General features: G+C 38.9%; 1 protein-coding gene across 2 annotated transcripts in view; it reads left to right on the top strand.

Moving 5' to 3' along the window:
* Positions 1-20,896, top strand: part of Med14 (mediator complex subunit 14) — a 69,989-nt gene that overhangs the window by 35,676 nt on the left and 13,417 nt on the right. For both annotated transcript variants that reach the window (XM_047535730.1, XM_047535729.1), the window contains exons 14-23: positions 1,530-1,724; positions 2,193-2,327; positions 4,885-4,961; positions 9,221-9,381; positions 9,473-9,619; positions 10,423-10,514; positions 11,669-11,821; positions 12,126-12,395; positions 15,586-15,726; positions 19,370-19,481. In XM_047535730.1, coding sequence (XP_047391686.1) covers positions 1,530-1,724; positions 2,193-2,327; positions 4,885-4,961; positions 9,221-9,381; positions 9,473-9,619; positions 10,423-10,514; positions 11,669-11,821; positions 12,126-12,395; positions 15,586-15,726; positions 19,370-19,481 — 1,483 coding nt within the window. The remainder of the gene's footprint in view (positions 1-1,529; positions 1,725-2,192; positions 2,328-4,884; positions 4,962-9,220; positions 9,382-9,472; positions 9,620-10,422; positions 10,515-11,668; positions 11,822-12,125; positions 12,396-15,585; positions 15,727-19,369; positions 19,482-20,896) is intronic.

Here is a 20,896-nt window from a genome sequence, read left to right as displayed (position 1 = left end):
TTCCTGAAGAGAACATGTGGGGAGGAGACAGGAAAGAGTATGTTGGTCAGGAGCCTTTTCTTTCTTTTTTTTTTTTGGTACTGGGGATTGAACCCAGGGGCGCATAACCACTGAGCCACATCCCCAGCCCTTTTTTATATTTCATTTAGGACAGGATCTTACTGAGTTTCTTACAGCCTCGCTAAGTTGCTGAGCCTGGCTTTGAACTCCCAATCCTCCTGCATCAGCCTCCCCAGCCTCTGGAATTATGGGTGTGCGTCACTGTGTCCAGCAGGAGCCTTTTCTAATGACATTAATTTCTGTCACTAGGTCACTTTTGTTACATTTTTTAGCCTGATCTTAAAAATAGCAAGCTCATATAGTGGGTAAGAGCCAGGTTTCTATATAGCCAAACATCCAAGATTAAAGCACAAGCCCATCTCTTCTTAGCTATATGGCTTTGGGTGTGTAACTTACATTTTTGCACCTCAGTTTCCTCCTTAGAAAAATACAGCTACATAAGGTTCTTAGGATTAAAAGTGTTCACATCTGTAAGGCACTTTTTACGGTCCTTGGTACATACTTAGCTCCATATCATTGTGAAGTGTTGCTGATGTTGTGGTCCTCACAGTGAGTTGAGTTTTCAGTTGACAAATGGGGATTTATTTTTATATTCTTCCCAGTGAGAAATAGTTATCATTTTTCTCTGGCATAATGATGGAATTTTTAGGTGTTTTGATGGTTATAGGGAAACAGCAGGGCAATTTAAAATAGACACCATTCTAGAAAATGTAGCAGCCACCATAGACGTAAATTAGACATAAATTGGTTTTTCAGTTTATAACCTTAAGTATGAATATCAAGAACACCTATTGCTAATAATTTAAATGTCCCATTTGCTGTGGTTTATGATTGGCTTACTTAGATCACTTTTCTTTAGTCTGGTCTATTGTTTAAACAACAATATGTGTTTATGCTGGGCACCACGGAGCTCGCCTGTAATCCCAGCGGCTCAAGAGGCTGAAGCAAAAGGATCACGAGTTCAAAGCCAGCCTCAACGAAACCATGGTGCTAAGCAACTTGGTGAGACCTGGTGTCTAAATAAATACAAAATAGGGCTGGGGATGTGGCTCAGTGGTTGAGTGCCCCTGAGTTCAATCCCAGGTATCGTACACCCCCCCCCAAAAAAAAAATATATATATATATATATACTAGGAATGCTTTCTGACATTGTGATTGATTTGTCTATATAAAACTTACAGGGGATTTATAATTCTGAGCCATACATATGAGAAAAAAAATCCGACACTTTTTTCTTGGTACTAGGGATTGAACCCAAGGGTGCTTAACCGCTGAGCCACATCCCCAGCCCTTTTTATATTTTATTTTGAGACAGGGTCTCGCTAAGTTGGTTAGGGCCTCACTGTATTGCTGGGTCTGACTTTGAACTTGCCATCCTCCTGCCTCAGCCTCCCGAGTCACTGGGATTACAGGTGTGTGCCAACACTTCGTATTTCTCTGAGTCTCCTTTCTGGTCCCGGCCTTTGTAGGTTGTGGAGATGCTCGAGGTTCCCAATAAACCTACGCAGCTGTCATACAAATACTACTTCATGTCTGTGAATGCCACCGATCGTGAAGACAGCCCTGTTGTGGCCCTCTTGCTTCAGCAGTTCAAGGAAAATGTCCAGGACTTGATTTTTCGTACAAAACCTGGGAAACAGACTAGAACTGGAACCAAGCGTAAGGTATGATCATATACAGAAGTGAGCACAGAATTTGTGTGAATGTGTTACCTTTTTGTGTGTTCTTTACCCATTTTTTGTTTTTTTTTTCTTTTTTGCGGTGCTGGGGATTGAACCCAAGGCCTTGTGCTTGACCACAAGCACTCTATGAACTGAGCTATATCCTCAACCTCTACCCATTTTTAATATGGAAAAGATAAGATTTTTTAAAGGGCAGCAGTGATACTTAAGTAACAATTTTCTACATTTTCTTGCTACTGGTGCTTCTTTTAATTAATTATACACCATTTTCCACAAGTGAACTTGTTAAGCACACAGTATTTTCAACTAAATGATCAGTGCTCAGGTTAATATTTCCTCAATAAACACTTGATGAAGGTGCAACATTTGTTTTGGTTGACCTTGAGTCTTGTGACTGGTTTGACTGCCTTACTGAGTTGCGTCATCTGTACTGTTTTACTTTAATCCTAGTTGTCTGATGATCTGTGTCCAGTAGAATCCAAGAAAACCAAGCGATCAGGAGAAACGTGTGCCTTCAATAAAGTTCTAGCTCACTTTGTTGCTATGTGTGATACAAACATGCCATTTGTAGGACTTCGGTTGGAGGTAATTTTTTGGAACAATTCTCAATATTCTGTGTGAATTTTTAAAAAACTCATTGCTAAAGTTTCGTGGATTTGATTAGATGAACCAGAAGGGTTGTCATCCTGTTCGTTTTGGGAAGGGTAGGGCTACAATCAGCCTCTCATGGTGTACGTGTAAAACATAACTTAAATTATTTTATCTCTCTATTCCAGATTCTGAGCCTTCTGCTCTTTATGCAAATGGAAAGTAAATTCTTCCCAGTTAAAAAAAAATGGACAGCTTTTAAGAATTAACACCTTACTTTTCCATCTTATCTGGAGCATTGTTTAAGCCTGTTAGAGATGGTTATTTAATAAAGGGGTGGCTCTTTTTTGAGTTGGTGAAGCTGTGCATGTTGCTTAAGCACTAATAAAACTGGGCTGCTTTCTGAGAAGCAAGTGAGAACAAATATTAAACTAAATTTTTACTATTATCACATGGAAGAAGCAATGGACTTAAGCAGAATCGGTGTCTTTTAAAAATATATAGTTGTGATATCCAGTGTGATTCCCAAACATGAAAGTAAAGGGAGGTAACAATGTGAATGTTTTGTATTTCCAAAAAGGGGTTTGGCCAAGGGTTGGCAATCCTTCAAAAGTGGTACACTAAAACCCTACTTATTTCCCTCTAGTTTAAAGTTTTAGTTTTTGTTCGAATCCCCTTCTCTGTAAGTTATTGGAAATGAAGAGAGCCCAGAAACATGAAAATGGGCTTTTTCAGTTGGGCTGATTATGATGGCCTTGGGAAGACTTTTTCAATATACCTTTCAGGCCTTTAAGCGGGTTGGCAGACCTTTTCTGTAAAGGGCCAGAGAGTAAATGTTTTTGGTTTTGTGGGTCACACAGTCTCTGACAGCTATTCAAACATTCTGTGGCGGTATGAACTGGCCATGGTTGATATTTAAGCAAATGAGCATGGCTGTGTTCCAGTAAAACCTTACTTACAAAAACTAGGCAGTGGACCGGAATGGGCCCAGGAACTGTTTGCCAGCCCCTGCTTTAAGCAGGCTTTGGGATCTGCAGGAAGAGGATAAGGTGTGGAATTGCAAAGAGCAGCAGTAGCCCAGAGAGAAACCCAAGCCCAGAAACAGACACCTAAAATAGGTCCTCATGTCCTTAATGGCCCCTAGCTCCTAGAACTGTGACTGAGCTTGATGAATGTCCTTCTGTCTGGGAACTGGTCATGGCTCCTAAACTGTACAGAGTATTCATGTTTCCTATTTACTTACCATGTTCTTGGACTCTTTCATCATGTCATTTAGATGGATTATATGACTGTCATTTAGTTATTACCTTTGTTGTGGGAAGGGAGGATACATGGTGCTGGGACAGTGCAGTGCAGTGCATTTGTGTCCTCTCTTCTCCAAATACAGACCAGAATTTGTGAAAATGTGTGTTTTTGCAGGCCCCTTAGACTGATGCCTGTAGACGTATGTTTTCTCTGAATACCTGTACACACGTAGGACCTATAAGAACATTCTGTGATGCTCTGTTGAACTCAGTCAAGCTCATAAAAATTCACTCTACTTCTTTTAGTGAAAATTCTAGCTCTGTTAAAGCAAAGGCAAGCACCTTTTTATGCTTCCAGTAATTTACACTGAGATATGAGTAACTAATCTAACCTTACCAGGGATGTTTATCTGTCTGATTTATAGAACAGTGGCAACATTTTTTGAGCCATCCCACACTTTATTTCCTTTTGAATCTGAATCTGTAGTGCCCAGCAACTGGTTTTCTAAACCTTTGCCCTTCCTAGGCTAAAGAGCAGGTAGGCCTCAGTGAGATAATTAGAGCTATCCTAAATTCTTTCTGGAACAAGGTATGTATAAGTCCTCTGTCATACAAGACCCAGCAGTATCACCAAGGGCAGCAAGCCTTTTTCTGTTTGTCCAGATAGCTTTCTGGCATACCTTAACAGCTCCTGTTTCCATAGAAAGGGTTTTAGGCACCATCTCCACACTCATCTCCTTAACTTGCTTTCTGACTTCTCCAATTGGGAGAGAGATTTCATTGGGAAAATGCATAAATTTGAAATTTTATTTTCTTGGATTTCACATAGAAAATGATTTAATTGTTCAAAATGTATTTCGTCAAAGTTGAAACTAAAAAATAATTGTTTAATGATTAGAAATAAGATGTGACTGTGACTTAAGCTTTATTTTGAACAAACAATAGAATTACACAAGAAAACTTGTCTTATTTTTCAGTTGCTTCATTTGGAACTACCAGAATTGAATCTGGATTACTTTTGACTCACTGAAAAAATTAGGTCAATCTCCTGAATTTTGAAGATTTGCCACCTGTGAAGGCGTTTTGAAAAAACTAGAGACTGAGGCAGCTTTGAGTTTGACTGGATTTAATGAGTTTCCCTGGGAATCTAACGATGGGGATAATGCTCATTCCTGATAATGTTCTAACTTTGGGAAAGTCTGGCCCTAAAACAGACGCCATGAACAGAGAGATACTAATACGTAGTAAAGGTAGTTCCTTCCCTTTGTCAAATTAATGGTCTGTTAGAACGTGTGCCTTTCTCTTTCCAGTTGTCCAACCTGGAGATTCCACATCAAGGAGTGCAAGTTGAAGGTGACGGCTTTAGCCATGCGATTCGCTTATTAAAGTAAGTCCCTGCCGTGTGTCTCACTTGGTATCACTTATTGCAGTCACAGTGCCATTGTGTTCCTCTCCTTCCATAAGACGGCAGAACCTGTGAGTGTCATGGATTCTGTGTAGGATTACTAATGTCCAGGGCATTTTTCTCTTTAACTCGTGGAGTGGCATTTCAGCACCATTGCTGTTTTAGGATGTTTCCTCCCCGTTTAACTCATTCATCAGATGTTTACTGAATGTGACTTTGTGTCCCACTTGACTTTTGATAGGACACTTGGGGTTCATAAAGCAGGTGAATGTGGGCCAGTTCAGAAGTCAGGAAGGGTATACCTGAGGAAGTAACGGTTACACTCAGACTGAAGAAGAAGTGAGACTTGGCTAGAGGAGGAAAGGGAGGTGGGGTGGAACTTTGAGATCCTTACCTGAGGAGACCACTGCCAACGTGAAGGCTTGGAGACCAGAGAGAGCTAGATATCCCAGAGCTGAAGGGAGTTCAGCATGGCGGCAGGTAGGAGAGGTGAGACTAGAGATGGAAGAAGGAAGGGTCAGGTCTCATAACTGGGACTTGATCTTAATGGCACTCAGAAGCCATTAGATGACTTTAAGCGGAAACTGACATGGTTAGATAAGGGTTTCTGAAAGCTTAACCTGTTAGCAGTGTGGAGAATCAATTGGAACAGAAACCAGTTCACACTGAACTGGTTCACATAGAGTCGTTGGTAGCTTGGACTAGGGTGGGTTCCACAAGGACTTCGGAGATGAGATATACAAGGGTTGGTGATTAGGTTGATGTTGGAGGTGGGGGGTGGGGAGTAAAGATGCTTCTTAGTTCTATCTTGGTCAGATGATGGATGGTGGTGGTGGTTTCTGAGATATGGGACACAGCAGATGTTTGAAAGGGCTTTGCTAAGGTTCGGGTGCCCTAGACATCCTTTGAGCAGGGAGGGGCGTATCTCAAGTTCTCGTATCAGGTCCGCACTTAAGTAGATAAAGTCATCATCCTGGATTGAGCTGGGGCAATAAAGTAGATCACCGGGAACAAGTATACAAAAGGAGGTGAGCAGAGGGCTTGGTTCTAAGTGGACAGAGAACAAGAGCTGAAGGATGCTTAGAAGTAAAGCTAATGTGGTTCCCTGAGCTTTATACAGTGATCCAGTGTGAATTTGCGGTGCTGCTAGCGTACCATCTACGAGATGAGCCGTTTTGGTCCAGAAAACAGTTTTTTGGGGGGGACTCCCTTGGCAGGACCATTTAATTGTTTCTTAGAAGTTGTTTGATGTACTTTATTAATATAGAAACAATTTTTATTGATTGTCTGCTAAGATATAGGTCTGTAAATTTAAGCAATGGAGCTTTAATTTTTGTTATGTGGGTATTTCCTTTTGTAGAAGGTAGAAAGGGCTAGCAAGTAAGTGTGGGCATAGCACATGGCATGGTGCTCACTTGGGGTCCTAAGAATGGACCATCTTTTTTTTTTTTTGGTGCTGGGGATTGAACCCAGGGCCCTGTGCTTGTAAGGCAAGCACTTTACCAACTGAGCTATCTCCCCAGCCCCCAGCTGACCATCTTAACACCATTTCTACACAAAGTTTTAGGAGACAGAGCTGGTCTTATATTGGAATTCAGTAGAAAAATGTAATATGTTTTAATTGCATTTGGTTTTGAATTGCTTTGCCTAAAATATAGGTTTCTCTTTTCTTTTTAACCCTTCTTGGAAATGGCAGATAAGTCAGTGATGTTAACATTTGTATTCTGTTCTCTAAAGTTATATTTTTCATGATTTACAAGATTGAAATATTGTTCATTTTTTTCAAGAGAAGTTTTAGAATCCCCTTTCTTCTTTCACACAAGAGAATATATAAGAGTCTTACGTACCAGAGAAGCACTTCATATTTTTTAGCTTCTTTTAACAATGATTTTTAAACAAAATCTTTCATCCTGGCTTTTGATTTCTTTATTTAAACTTATAGGAAAATATATGGAAATGGATAAATTAAAGATACGTTTGTCTAGTAAATACTGTTCATTATCAGGATAGGGTATAGAAGTGAAGAGGAAAAAGTAATAAATGTCTCTTATTTTATTTTATTAAATTAAAATCCTACTCAGATCTAATTAGTATGTAATTACTATAATGTATTTAATCTTGAGAAAATTTTCTAAACTTTTAGTCATAGATTATTTTCTATTACAATCTTAAAAATGAATGAATGTATGTGGGGGTAGCTCAGTGCAGAGTGCTTGCCTGGCCTACACAGGACCCTGGGTTCAGTCCCCAGCACTGCACAAATAAAAAATAAAAGTGGACAAATATTTTATAGGTTCCATGAAACAGAGCCAATTATATCTGTGTCACAGATTAAGAAACCGACACATAGTGCACTTTCAGGGTCCAGCTGTCCCCGAGAGCATAAATTAAAAGAAGTCTTACACTTACCTTAGTTCTCACTTCAGAACATGTTGGCTTCTGTGTTTACATTTTTCAACCAGGTGGATTTCATGAAAAACCTACTTCCTTAGGAAGATAATGTTCCGCATTGATATTTTCAAACTTGACCTGAAGTTTGAATTGCCTGCTTCTGTGAGGAAGGTCATGTCATAAGTTTGAATTGCCTGCTTCTGTGAGGAAGGTCATGTCATGAGGGTTAGGGCAGGCAAGTCTCAGTATACCTGTCAAGTTGAAGAACATGTTTGCAAAATACGCAACTCTTTCTGGTAGTGATGCAAAGTACATAGTTTGAAAGATTTAACTTTTGAAAAACTTTAAAACTATGTTTTGATGAGAAGATGTGGTAGAAGTTTTAATTGTAAATTTCTAGAGTACATTAGGTGTATTTTTATGCAATCTACATAGCTTTCTTCTCCGCCCTACTACAAATTTCATTTATTTTTGTGGTCAGGGGATGGAATCCATGGCCTTGCAGAGGCTAGGCAAGCACCTTCCACTGAGCTACATCACTAGCCCACAAATTTTATTTTTACCACATGTAATTCTCGTTTTTGTTGTCTTAAGTTTTTCATTCTAGGTCAGGGGTTCTTGACCCCAGGGCAGATTTGCCCTTTAGGGAACATTTGGTAATGTTGGGGGTTTTCTTGGTTATCATTAACTGAGAAGACGGGGTGGAACATGCTACTGACATCTAGTAGGGAGAGGCCAAGGTTGGGCAAGACAAGACAGGCCCCCTCCCTAAACAATAGAGAATTATCCAGTTTGAAATATTGAGAAACCTTGTTCTAGGTGTTATATTCTAAATAAGAGGACTGAGCCAAGATTTTGTATTTCCGATTACATTCTTTTTGTTTGATTATTGTTTGTCTTGATGTAGATAACCATTTATACCACATCTGAGAATTAACCATTATCCCTAAGTTAAAAGAATAATGTGGAATTACCGGATCACCTCAGTATTTCATCCATTACTAAAATAATTTATTAACAAGTCAAGTATATTATCTTCTAATGTTTTATGATAAAATGAAATAATCCATAAAGCTACTGAAGGAAAATACATTGTATGTATTTTTAAGACACCAAAGCTACTATACTCTTTGTATATGTGATATATCTATGACAGTGTGTATGTTCAATTAGTTCCTACATGTTGAGCTCCATCATAATAGGGTTACCTCTCCAGAGAGGAGGTGAAGGAAGGATCATGCACTCAGAATTTTGTCATGGCAATTAAACCAGTAACTGAGATTTGCTTTTACTACAAAAGAGTATGAACATGTACAAGTACCTGCTCTACCAGCCCCAGTAAGCATTTTCTCTATATTATTTTGTCATCAGTGACTCATGAGGTAATTTTTATTTTATAGCTGGGAAATTGAAATTCAGAGGGGTTAAATGTGGCCACGACAGAACTAGCACGCAAGTCCCAGACTCCAAAGCCCCTGTTCATTATAGTGTATTGTCCTGTCTTCAAAGAGTACTTTTACAAGTATTTTGTTCTCCTTGCCTTTTTTTTTTGAAGGATAGAACCTGCACTGTTGATTAATTTTCATTCTGTAAAATTGAAGTCTTTTTTAACAAGATTAGGAAAAATACAAACATTACTTTGTTGAAGCGAGAGGTCCTAATTCAGGCTGATAGGAATGGAAATGGGTTAAATACCATTAATTGCTGTGAATTGCTTCCTTCCTTTGCAGAAAATACCTAGACGTAAAACTTAAACTGCAGTGCTAATGTCACACCCTGCCTGTCATTGTGTATACTGTGCTTTGTCTTTCTGTGTAAAGTACACTTCATATACTATCTTTCATCACCAGAATTCCCCCCTGTAAGGGTGTAAATGAGGAAACCCAAAAGGCTCTGGACCGCTCTCTTCTTGATTGCACTTTCCGATTACAAGGTAGAAATAACCGCACGTGGGTGGCAGAGTTGGTATTTGCAAATTGTCCACTTAATGGCACTTCTACGAGGGAACAAGGTGAGATGTTTCACACCCTTTGTTTTTGCATATTTCTGGATTTTCTTTTTCTCGTATTGATTACTATTAATCTTCTCATTTAATCCTGTAGGCCCGTCCCGGCACGTTTACCTGACCTATGAAAATCTGTTGTCTGAACCTGTTGGTGGAAGAAAAGTGGTTGAAATGTTCCTTAATGACTGGAACAGCATCGCACGATTATACGAGTGTGTGTTGGAATTTGCACGTTCTCTACCAGGTACATGTGATAATCTTACTTTTTTCTTTTTCTTTCTTTCTTTCTTTTTTTTTTTTGGTATTGTACATTGAACCCAGGGTCACCTAACCACTGAGCCACATCCCCGACCCTTTTTATGTTTGACTTTGAGACAAGGTCTCACTAAGGTGCAGAGGCTGACTTTGAACTTGAAATTCTCTTGACTCAGCCTCCTGAGTTGCTAATATTCCTTTTAAATAAAAAAACATATATCCCCCTTTTAAATGATGAAGTAGAGCATGCACAAAGTTAAAAGAAATAAAAAATCAAAATTATATCTAATGAAAATTATGTCCCTTTTACCTCAGACTTCAACTTCCTTCCCCGAGAGACAACCACTGTTATTTTGCTTCCAGAAATTTTTACACAGAGATGTGCCTGTGTGTAATAATCCCTGTGTGCTTCATATAATACTTATTACTATGTGCCATGCAATATGATAAACAGTTTGCATTAATATTTAATATTCACAATCACCTCTGAGGAAGTAAGTATTATTCCTTATGTTTACAAATGAAGAAGGCAAGTCACAGAAACTAAGAACTTTGCTGAAGGTCGTATAGCAAGTAAGTGGCAGTGCCAGAGTGTTTCAGTAATCTCCTTCCTGCCCTGGCCCCTTTTTAGAGAAATGGAAATACATTGTCTATTTATGCTGTTGCCTTCTTCTTCTTCTTTTTTTTTTTTTTTTAATTCAATTACCTTTTAATTAGGCACATAACATTACCATTTATATTTTAAGTTTTACATGTGTATATTAATCTCCTTTTTGTTTCCTTTCTGCTTAGACATACCTGCACATCTAAATATTTTCTCAGAAGTTCGTGTTTATAATTATCGAAAACTTATCTTGTGTTATGGAACCACCAAGGGAAGTTCAGTAAGTCTGAAGTCCCTCTCTTATAAATCTTTGTACGATCAAGAACTTCAGAAACATGAAAACTGCCTTAAAATAAGTAAGGGCTCAAGTAAAAATGGATAAATTGGTAAATTTGAAATATTTTGTTGACACAATATGACATACTATAAAGCTTAATTCTTCAGATCGAAAGCAAACATACCCTCTTGGATGAGGCATGTGATCGTGAAGAGTTTTGGACAAGATAATATGCTTTTGGTGCTAAAACATGTTTTTTTCCCAGTGATTCTAGATGATCTTGGCAACATGATTGCTGAAAGGCAGAGTATGTCTGAATGGTTATAAGCGATATAGTACGCCTTCCCTTGGGTTCCATGAATGTTATTGTTTGATCCTATCTTAATCTTTTTTTTTTTTTTTTTCTTCTGGTACTGGGGATTGAACCCAGGGATGCTCAATTACTGAGCCATATCCCCAGTTCTTTTTTCTATTTTATTAAGAGACAGGGTCTCGCTGAGTTACTCAGGGCCTCGCTAAGTTGCTGAGGCTGGCTTTGAACTTGCCATCCTCCTGCCTCAGCCTCCCGAGCTGCTAGGATTACAGTTGTGCACCACTGTGCCTGGCTTCCTATCTTAATTTTGAAGGCACTCCCTGTAATTTAGGTTTTTTTCCCCCACCTCATATGTAAAGTCCTAGAAATTGAATGTAAAAATTCAACCAGCTGGCTTGTCTCCAGTCTCCTCCATATCAAGTAATATCGGAAATCACTTGAGTGTTTTAAAGTCTATTAACTAAATGCATCTGTGTTGGAGGTGGCTTCCTTCTCTTTTACAACAGCGCTCCTTAGTTCACGGTACCAAGAGTGTGACTTTCCTTCAGTTCAAGAGGAAAATAGAAAGTGAGAAATGCTAATGATAATTACCAAATAAAATGTAATCAAAAATTTTTCTTTAACATCTTCTCTTTCTGTTTTATATAATAGAAGAAGGTAATATGCACATGTTCAGGGAATATACTGGTCCTTGTTAACAGCACATCTGGAGTTTGAGTCCAGTCTAATTTATTTTCAAAAAAATATCTCATTTGGATCTTTGGCATTTTGCCTTTTAGCATTTTACCTTGTGTTTGACTCGTAACTTCCCCAGTTTCTGAAATATGTGATCTCTTTGATGTAGATTAGTATCCAGTGGAATTCCATCCATCAGAAATTTCACATTTCTTTGGGAACAGTTGGCCCAAACTCAGGTTGCAGTAACTGTCACAACACCATTCTCCATCAGCTTCAAGAAATGTTCAACAAAACACCAAATGTGGTTCAGTTATTACAGGTAATCTTAGTTTATTTTCTGTCTAAAATATAAGACCATGGCAGTTAGTTTCTCATACAAAACTCAAAAAAATCATGTGGAATTGTTTTTAATGATTTAAATAGGTACCTTTGTCTTTTATATCTTGAACAGTTCTTTGGGAGTTTTCTTTGATCAGAGTGGATACATGATCTAGTTTGTGTCCTTTCCCAGGGATAGTTTACAGAAAGACACTGTCTTATTCTTGACAGTTATATATTGAAAATTTTGAGGCTTTAGCATTTGTACAGAAACCGACTTCTCTCACTGCGTTTGTTCCTTATAGGTACTATTTGACACTCAGGCTCCGTTAAATGCCATCAACAAACTCCCCACCGTGCCCATGTTGGGCTTGACCCAGAGAACCAACACTGCCTACCAGTGCTTCTCCATTCTGCCGCAGTCCTCCACCCACATCAGACTGGCCTTCAGGAACATGTATTGCATTGACATATATTGTCGGAGTCGAGGCGTCGTGGCAATACGGGATGGTGCCTATAGTCTTTTCGATAACAGCAAATTAGTTGAAGGTTTTTATCCTGCACCAGGGCTAAAGGTAATGAGCAGACTTCAGCATTAGAGTATGACGTAGTCAACTTAAAAAATGACCTCTAAAACATTTCTTTGAGAGAGAAATAACGGGGAGAAGTAACAAAGTCCTGTTTGAATTTAATAAGTATCAATGTTACCTCATCATCTCTGCAAGTTTTTTCTGAGGGAGCTAAAAGTTCTGATGAAGTGCTGTACCCATATGTACAAGGTGACGAGAAGTCCTCTCTTTCCTTCCCAGTGACGAATACGGTGGAAGATACTGAAGACCACCATATTTGCTCTTTGAAACTTTAAGGAATTTAAAAGGTTGTCTTTATCATTGAGTATTGAAAAAGTGTCATCATTGGTTCCACTATGATGCTTTCCAAAAATGTGACATTCTGGGCCACAGGTGCTGGAGATTCTCATGAGATGGTTCAGTTGTTTGTGTTTATAATTTTCAGTCAAATGGTTCCAGAAGGTGGGCCAAGAATGTAGCTCAGTGATTGAGTGCTAGCCTAGTATTCATGGGGCCCAGGGTTCAATCCCCAGCGTCAAAGGTTAAAAAAAATGTTCCAGAAGGCCGTATTGAAAAATAGTCTTTTGCGACCCACTCTTGCCATTTTCCGGCTCTTCAGACACACCTGTTTTTAATTTATATATAGTCGATTCTCTGGAATTTATATCCATATCTTAAGTAGCATGCTTACAGTGTTGTTTGTTCACCTTTCAACTGAGGTCGTTATCTGATTCTTACCACGGGAAAGGAGGATGTATTTATTTATTTTTACATACCCCTTTCTCCTCCTAGCTTGCTTCGAGTACATAAACTTGTTCTTTCCTTCTGTCTTTGAAATATGGTTGGATAGTAATTATGACTCAATCACTTTTGAGTGTTCAGATTATTAGGAATATGTAGGCACTGTTCCACCACAGCTTACTATTATTTTTCCCTTCTTGCTCAATGTTTTATTTTCCTGGGAGCCCTTCATTGGTTCTTTTTTCTGGCCGACTTTCTCTGTACTTCCCACTAACTCACCTTTAAACTCTCTCCCAGTTATGTAACTCTCCTCTCAGATCTATCAAATATCTCGTGTGTTTCATCTCGAAGAAATCTTGTTCACAGTCCTCTGACCTGCTCCAGTTTGGACTGGTAGCACTGTAGACCTTTTACAGAATTGTGACATAGGGATCTGTTGCAGGACAAGGGGGGCGATTTCTTCACTTCTGGCTTCTCTTGCATGCCCTGTGCCTTGGACCCCACGTCGCTTTACTTTGCCTTGGTTTACTTGGTTGTTTTGGCAGCAGGCTTCCTGTACTAGCTTCCTGGGAGAAGGTACACGGTAACTTAAACACAGGAGCTTATTTGAGACTTTGCATTGCTGCAAGCATCTTTAGTTGGCCCTCATCTATTTGACAATGGCTGGGTGCAGAATTTGAGGCTGCAGTCATTTTCTGTAAAAATTTTGAGGCCTTGCTTCATTGTTCTCTTGTTTCCATTGTGACGATTGAGACAGTTGATGATGTTCTGATTCTTGAACCTTACGTGACTGAGTGGGCTCTTTCCATCTGAAAACTTACTACCCTTTGTACTTGGAAATTTATTTGCATTATTTCTGGACTCCTTTTCTCTCAGCTCTTTTTGGTAACCCTACTGTTCTGATGCTGGGCATCCTAGACTTGCCCTCTAATTTTCTTACCTTTGTTTCTGGGAGTATTTTTTTTTTTTTTTTAACCTTTTCTGCCAAGATTTTTTCTTTTGCTATCTTTTTTTAAATGTTGAAAGCTATTTTTTGCTCCTAAATGTTCATTTTATGACATCATGTCCTTGTATACTTGTATAGCTACTTTATCTTCTCTTACCTCTTTTCTTCCTATATAATCTCCATTCTCGCTTTTTGTTTCAGTGTTTCTTCAAGAGACTTTCACCCAGTCTTTCTGGTTTCAGTGCCACCTGTATCCCCATTTCCAGAGGCCTCTGTTGCTGCCAGTTCCAGCGTGTCTTGGGAGTCTGGATGGAAATAGCTTTGCTTCTTGGCCTTCCCCTGTGGCTTGCTCAGACTTTCTCACATCGGATGCTTCAGCCATCTGCTTCACAGCCTGCAGAATGGATTGCTATTTTTTCTCTTCTCCCATTCTTTCTGTCTTTGTAACTTACTGCTTTAAATTTTTTTTTTTTCCAGTAAATTTTATTTATTTATTTATTTATTTATTTTTATTTTTTGCGGTGCTGGGGATTGAACCCAGGGCCTTGTGCTTGTGAGGCAAGCACTCTACCAACTGAGCTATATTCCCAGCCCTTCCAGTAAATTTTAGTAGGGTATTGAGAGAAGATGAAATATGTGTTGCAAATTCATCATCTTTAATTTAAAGTCAGACTGTGTACTTTTGATAGCTCTTTGATGATTTTTTTTTTTTTTTTTTTTTTGGGGGTGCTGGGGATTGAACCCAGGGCCTTGTGTTTGCGAGGCAAGCACTCTACCCACTGAGCTATATCCCCAGCCCTCTTTGATGATTTTGATAAGCTTATGATCTATATTTTTTTAAAAATTGGCAAGGTGGGGGGATATTAAACAATCTGTGCTTGGGACACAAACTCTGGCAGCTTTGCTTACTTTTTTGATGCTATATTCTATAAAAAAAAAGTTGCCCCACCCATGCTATAAAGAGCCAAAAGTTGGATGAATTCTTATTCAGTTTTCCTGTCAGATTTTCTAGCTTAAAAAGGGAGAACTCTCACTAAATGGAAAATTTTGCAAGTTACTTTAGGTGGCCAATGTACAACTTTTAATTTTTCTCCCATTTCTGGGTCAGAAGTTGATAAGAAAATATTTAGACCTGGTGGCAGGAGGTGCCAGGATGGTCTTGTTTTTAGAGCTATGCTGAGGGATGGAACCCAGGACCATACACATGCTGGGCAGGGATTCCTCCCCTGAGCTATGTTTTCAGCCCAGGGTAAACTTAGTCTTCCTTCACCTTTTTGCTTGCACAATACTACTTTGTTATAATTTTTTTTTTACTTAAATGTTTTTATTGTTGCTTATTATTTTCCTCAATTATACCCTTCCAAAATTTAGCTGTCTCTCTTCTAGATTGTCCTAAAATAGTTTTCAGGGATGGATATAATATGTTTTGTTTCTGTTCAGATATTCTAAATGATTAAAAATATTTTAATAAAGTTAGGTAACGTAAATTTCACTTGTTTGTTTCTGTAGACTTTCCTGAATATGTTTGTTGACAGCAATCAGGATGCTCGAAGAAGATCTGTAAATGAGGATGATAATCCCCCTTCTCCTATAGGAGGAGATATGATGGATTCTTTAATATCACAACTCCAGCCACCACCCCAGCAGCAGGTAATGTCTCCCAAATTCCAAACAGTGTCACATTTGCATAGCTTTATAGGTTGTACAGGTGTCGGGGCTTCTTTGGTGAAAGGCCAAGGACATTCTTGGTGGGCCTAGGATATCCAGGCAATCCTTATGGAAAAATGGTGAGAGAGATGAGGAGGCTGTCAGTGACAGGAAGTGAATAGTGTTAGAGAAAGCAGTAACTTCAGACAGTGAAACCATTCATGCACTTAAAATGGTGTGATTCCAAGGATGGAAACATTCTCCGTAGGAGCTAAGGAGATCTTTGGGCGAATGTCCTCACCATGTCTTGAAAGACGACTGTTAGAGCCAGGCATGGTGGCACACGCCTTTTATCCAGCTGCTTGAGAGGCTGAGGCAGGAGGATTACAAGTTCAAGGCCAACCTGGGCAACTTGGCCAAGACACTGACTTAAAAATAAAAGGGGCGGGAATGTAGCGTAGTGGTACAGTACCCCTGGGCTCGTCACACCCCCACCCCAAAGCACAGAGAGTCAAATGTCTAGTGAGACATAGTCAGTAGAGACTCCTACAAAGACAAGTGTACAGATTGCAAGGGTTCCTTCCTCAGGCCCCTTGGATAAGCCATGTTATCAGATCGTCAAAGTGTTCAGGTCTGTGCTGTCACCTTTGGGTGTCTGGGAATTGAACAGGCCCTTAAACCGGCATTTGTTCTCATGCTGACTTTCCTGAAATAGAGGGTGGCCAGTGATCCCTTACCCCTGCAACAGTCCTGGGTGACTCCTTAGCCTGGAAAAGATTTGTTGCGGCTCTGTAGAGGCTTCCTGTCTATAGGCTGGAGCTTTCAGTGACTCCATTTTTTTAGTCATGTGAACACATGGCCAATAGGCAAAGCTCTTTGGCCACATCCTTGAGATTTGGTTTACACAATAACTCACTGCTTTTCATCCAGAAATCTCCTTGAAACAGCAGTGCGTAGAACCAGCATTGTGCAGAGTTCACTTCCTTGTTTTTGTGGACTAGCTTCTGGTCTGGCACTTAGTGATTGCAACTTTATGGTGCTTGTATCTTTGATACAGTGCCAGGCTCTTTCCAGAAGGAGGGTTTTATAGAAAATATATTGTTCCTGGCAGCTATTTAGTTTTTTCCCCTTTGTACTTGGTTCCCTTCTTGTCCTTCATGAAAATGATGGAAAGTTTATTAAAGCCCCACATGAGTGCCTCTGTAGCCAAGGTGTGGGACTGTTGTGACGGACTTGGACTCAAATGAAATGGTGTCCTCTGAGGATGCCGGGATACGGTGGAGGAAGAACGCCTTGGCCCAGCTCTTGTGGAAACCACACGCTTGCGTTGTAGGTCTTTCCTGTACCTGATATGTGGCAGAGCGTAAGCCACATCTTTGGGAAAGATGGCACTACAATGGGCTGGCTAGTGACCACAGCCATAGCAGGGCCAGTGTTGCTTGGAGAATGAATAGAGAACATGATCCATCGTTCTCTCTCTCTCTCCAAGATAAGTTGTTCATTGACCTTTCTACAAGGATTTCTTGTCATGTAGAACTCATTGTCTGCCACAGTAAGAGCCTACAGTGCTAGTTTATTCAATATTCTGATTTTGCTGAGAGCTGTCTGTACCAGTAGCATTTCATACTGAACATGAGATTTTTATCTAGGAAAATACAGACCAGGGCAAAAGGATTAGAAGTAGTTGGGTTGAGGAAAAGTTAGAATGTTCCAGAAAAGTTAGAATCATTTGTCATTTTGTGAAAGCTCTGGGAATTTTGGTTTTTCTTGTTCTATATTCAACCTGTAAGTAGATCTTTTAAAAGAATATTCATCTGCTGTGGCTAAATGTGTTTAGTTAGTGTCTTTGGCTCTAGGTACTCTTAAGAATCGAGCATTTTATTGAACAATTTCAGTTTTCAATTCCTTTTTGTTTACCGGATATCTATGTTTTATTCTTATTTGTAAACTGTTAATCTTCTTGGTAAGACAGGAGGAAAAAATGTTCATAAAGAATTTCATGTACTTGAATGAAGTTAGCAGGTGGCTTTTCCTCTTTTATGTAAAATGCAGTTTTAGTCCATGAAAAAGGAAGAAAATATAAAAACTTAGGAATGTCATAGTTTTGGTTATAAGATGGCATTGTTTAAATTTCCAAAAAGAAAGATACATTCTGTGTTATTGGATAAAATAATACCACAAAATGTAGGATTTTTGTAGCTTGTGAATTAGCCGAATTCTATAATTTCTTTCATATAGCTAAGGAAAAATCAATAAGGAAAAGGGGGTGGGGAAGACAACATAGTTTTAAAAATGAACAAAAGATTCAAGGCATTTCATGAAAGAGGATGTATGTCCAAATGACCAACTGAACAGAAAAGATACTCAAACCTCATTTGGCACCACAGAAATACAAATGAAAAGCCACACTGAGATAACACTCCACGCCCACAGAAAATGGCTTTAAGAAAAACAATCACTAATTCATGTCAAAATTTGGTATCAGGAGCAACTAAAATGCTCCTTTACTGCCAGAAAGTATGTAGAATGCTACAACTGCTTTGTTATGGTGTTTAGCTGTATTCCAGGGTGCTAACGCTGAATATTATATGTGACTATGATTTAACAATTCTAATCTTGGGTATATATGCAACTGCAGTGGATCAAAAAACAAAAATGTTATAGCAACAACATTCAAAAAACTATAAACAACTCAAGCATCCAGCAACAGTAGAATGAGTGAGTAAATTGGGGTATATTCATACAATGGAATATGTTACCGAAATGAGAAAAACTACTGTCACTTGTAACATGCTGGATGCATTTCACTGAGATAATGTTAAAGAAGCCAAACACCAAAGAGTACATTCAGTATATTTATGAAATACAAAACAAGACTAAACTTGACTAGTGGAAGTCTGAACAGTGCTTATGTTTGGGGAAAAGATAAGAGATTTGGCAGGTGGTATATAGGGAGGCCTCTGGGTTCTGGTAATGGTCTTCAGTATCCTGGTTTCTGGTAGGTAACATTTTAGAAAATCCATTCATATGTTTAACACTTATCCATTTTACTGTATGTGACCCATGCCTCAATTTAAAATATCAAACTAGGAAGGTAATTAGATTATCCTTCTTTTTTTTTTTTTTTTTTTTTTTTATTAGAGATCAAGGTAACTAGAGGTCAGGTTGAACTATTGTATTTCATTGACTCTAAACTCCACCAAATATATAGGATGCAGCATTTTATGTATTCTAAAAGAAAGAAAACAACACACTGCACATTAAACCAACATTCCAGGTATTGAATAATATATTCTAGTTTCAGAGATATGAAAATGTGTAGGAACATGCCTTAGACTCAAAGAAATCTTGATAAATGGTCGAAATAAATCAGTGATATGGATATGGTAGATAAAATGGCAAAAGATAACCTAGGTGGCTAGAAGCAGTGATGTTACAAGGTCAGGAATGAGGATGTTGCTGTTTGAAACACCTTTTGAATGAGTTTTTAAAGACCATATTTTGGATATTTTCATATGTCCTATTTCCTATTTGGTAGCCAGCGAAGTATGTAATTGTTACTACTGTAGCTACAGTGGAGGAAAGCCACACGCTTTTACTGTCTAGAGTCAGCCATTTTGTCAACGTTGAATTTTCTTCTTTCCAGCCATTTCCAAAGCAGCCAGGAACATCAGGCGCGTATCCTCTTACTTCACCCCCCACATCTTATCACAGCACAGTTAATCAGTCTCCCTCTATGATGCACACACAGTCTCCAGGTAAGGTACCACTTATTCACTTGTCATGTTCAGCCTTCAAATCCAGAACACACACGCACACACACACTGAGCAAACCGTGTGTGTGGTCTCAGGCTTCAGAGAGAATTCCCTTTCTGGTCTATAGCTAGGTAGATGCTGGGTGTTCCTTATGTCAAGGTCATAAAATCTATGTTCATGGTTGTGGAGCACTTTAAAAGGTTTGAGGAGCTGGGTTGTGGCTCAGTGGCAGAGCACTTGCCTAGCACGTGTGAGGCACTGGGTTCCATCTTCAGTACCACATAGAAATAAACAAATAAAATAAAGGTATTGGTCCATCAACTACTTAAAAAAAAAAATTAAAAAAAGGTTTGAACTAAGTGAAGATGTTGTCATCCAGAGCCAGACTTATGGCACAGTTTCAAGGAGTACTGATCACAACATGATCTGTGTCAGAGGTCAACAACCTGAGGCCTGTGGGTCACATCCTGTCCACTACCTTAGTTTTGAAAATACATAAAGGTTCCTTCTACATTAACTCTGTTTTCCAAGCCTTTGTATATGTGAAGGATGCCTACTCCCCAGGCTCCAGAGTTAGGTAGTGAACATCTTGTTAATCCAGACAAAATGGCTTTGTGGGCAGCCCCACATAGTGCACTGTAAAAGTGCATGACACATTTTTACTTTTGACTGAGTCAGTGGAATCTCTTGAACACTTGCTCTGTACCAAGTGCTAGTTGGTGCTAGGGCCCCGGCAGGGAGCCTGATACTGGCTCTCCCTCCTCTCCTGCTTATCTAGCAAGGAAGATGGGTATCAGATTTCTTGTGGGGAGCCACCCCTTGCCTGCCAGCTCCCATACTTAATCTGTTCTGCATCAATGATAATGATATGAAGTATGATGTTTTTTCAACGAAAAGTTTGAGCATACAAAATGTGATACGTAATGTGGGATGTAATAAGAAATAATTTTTTAAAGCATGTGTGTAGTAAAATCCTGTTATTTGATGCGAATAAATCAGTCTAGTCAACTAAAGAATACATTGCCATTTGAAGATATTCTAGCTTATTAAAAAACAGGATAAACATAAAACTGATTTTTTTTTTTAAGGGACAAATCCAACAGATACTTGGGCTTTTAAGTTTTCACATTGTAAAGCAGACCTTGCGGTGTGTGCTTTTTTCCTTTATAAGATACAAAAAATGATTTATGTATGTCTATATGAGTGTGTGTATATGTATATATATATAAATATATATAAGAAACTTGTATTGACCAGCAGAACCTATTATTCTGTAGCTAGGAAATGTAGGGATATCACTCGTTAAACCAGCTAATTCCATTTGTAAAACGGGCGGGGGGGGGATAATATACAACATTTTGCTTAGAGATGTTCCAAGAATTGAATTCACATGAGTTATTTAGTCTGTGGCCCGGCA

The sequence above is a fragment of the Sciurus carolinensis genome, chromosome X, assembly GCF_902686445.1.
Source record: "Sciurus carolinensis chromosome X, mSciCar1.2, whole genome shotgun sequence".
NCBI classification, from domain to species: domain Eukaryota; kingdom Metazoa; phylum Chordata; class Mammalia; order Rodentia; family Sciuridae; genus Sciurus; species Sciurus carolinensis.
The sequence above is the reverse complement of the archived record's forward strand: the minus strand, read 5'-3'. Positions and strand labels throughout refer to the sequence as shown.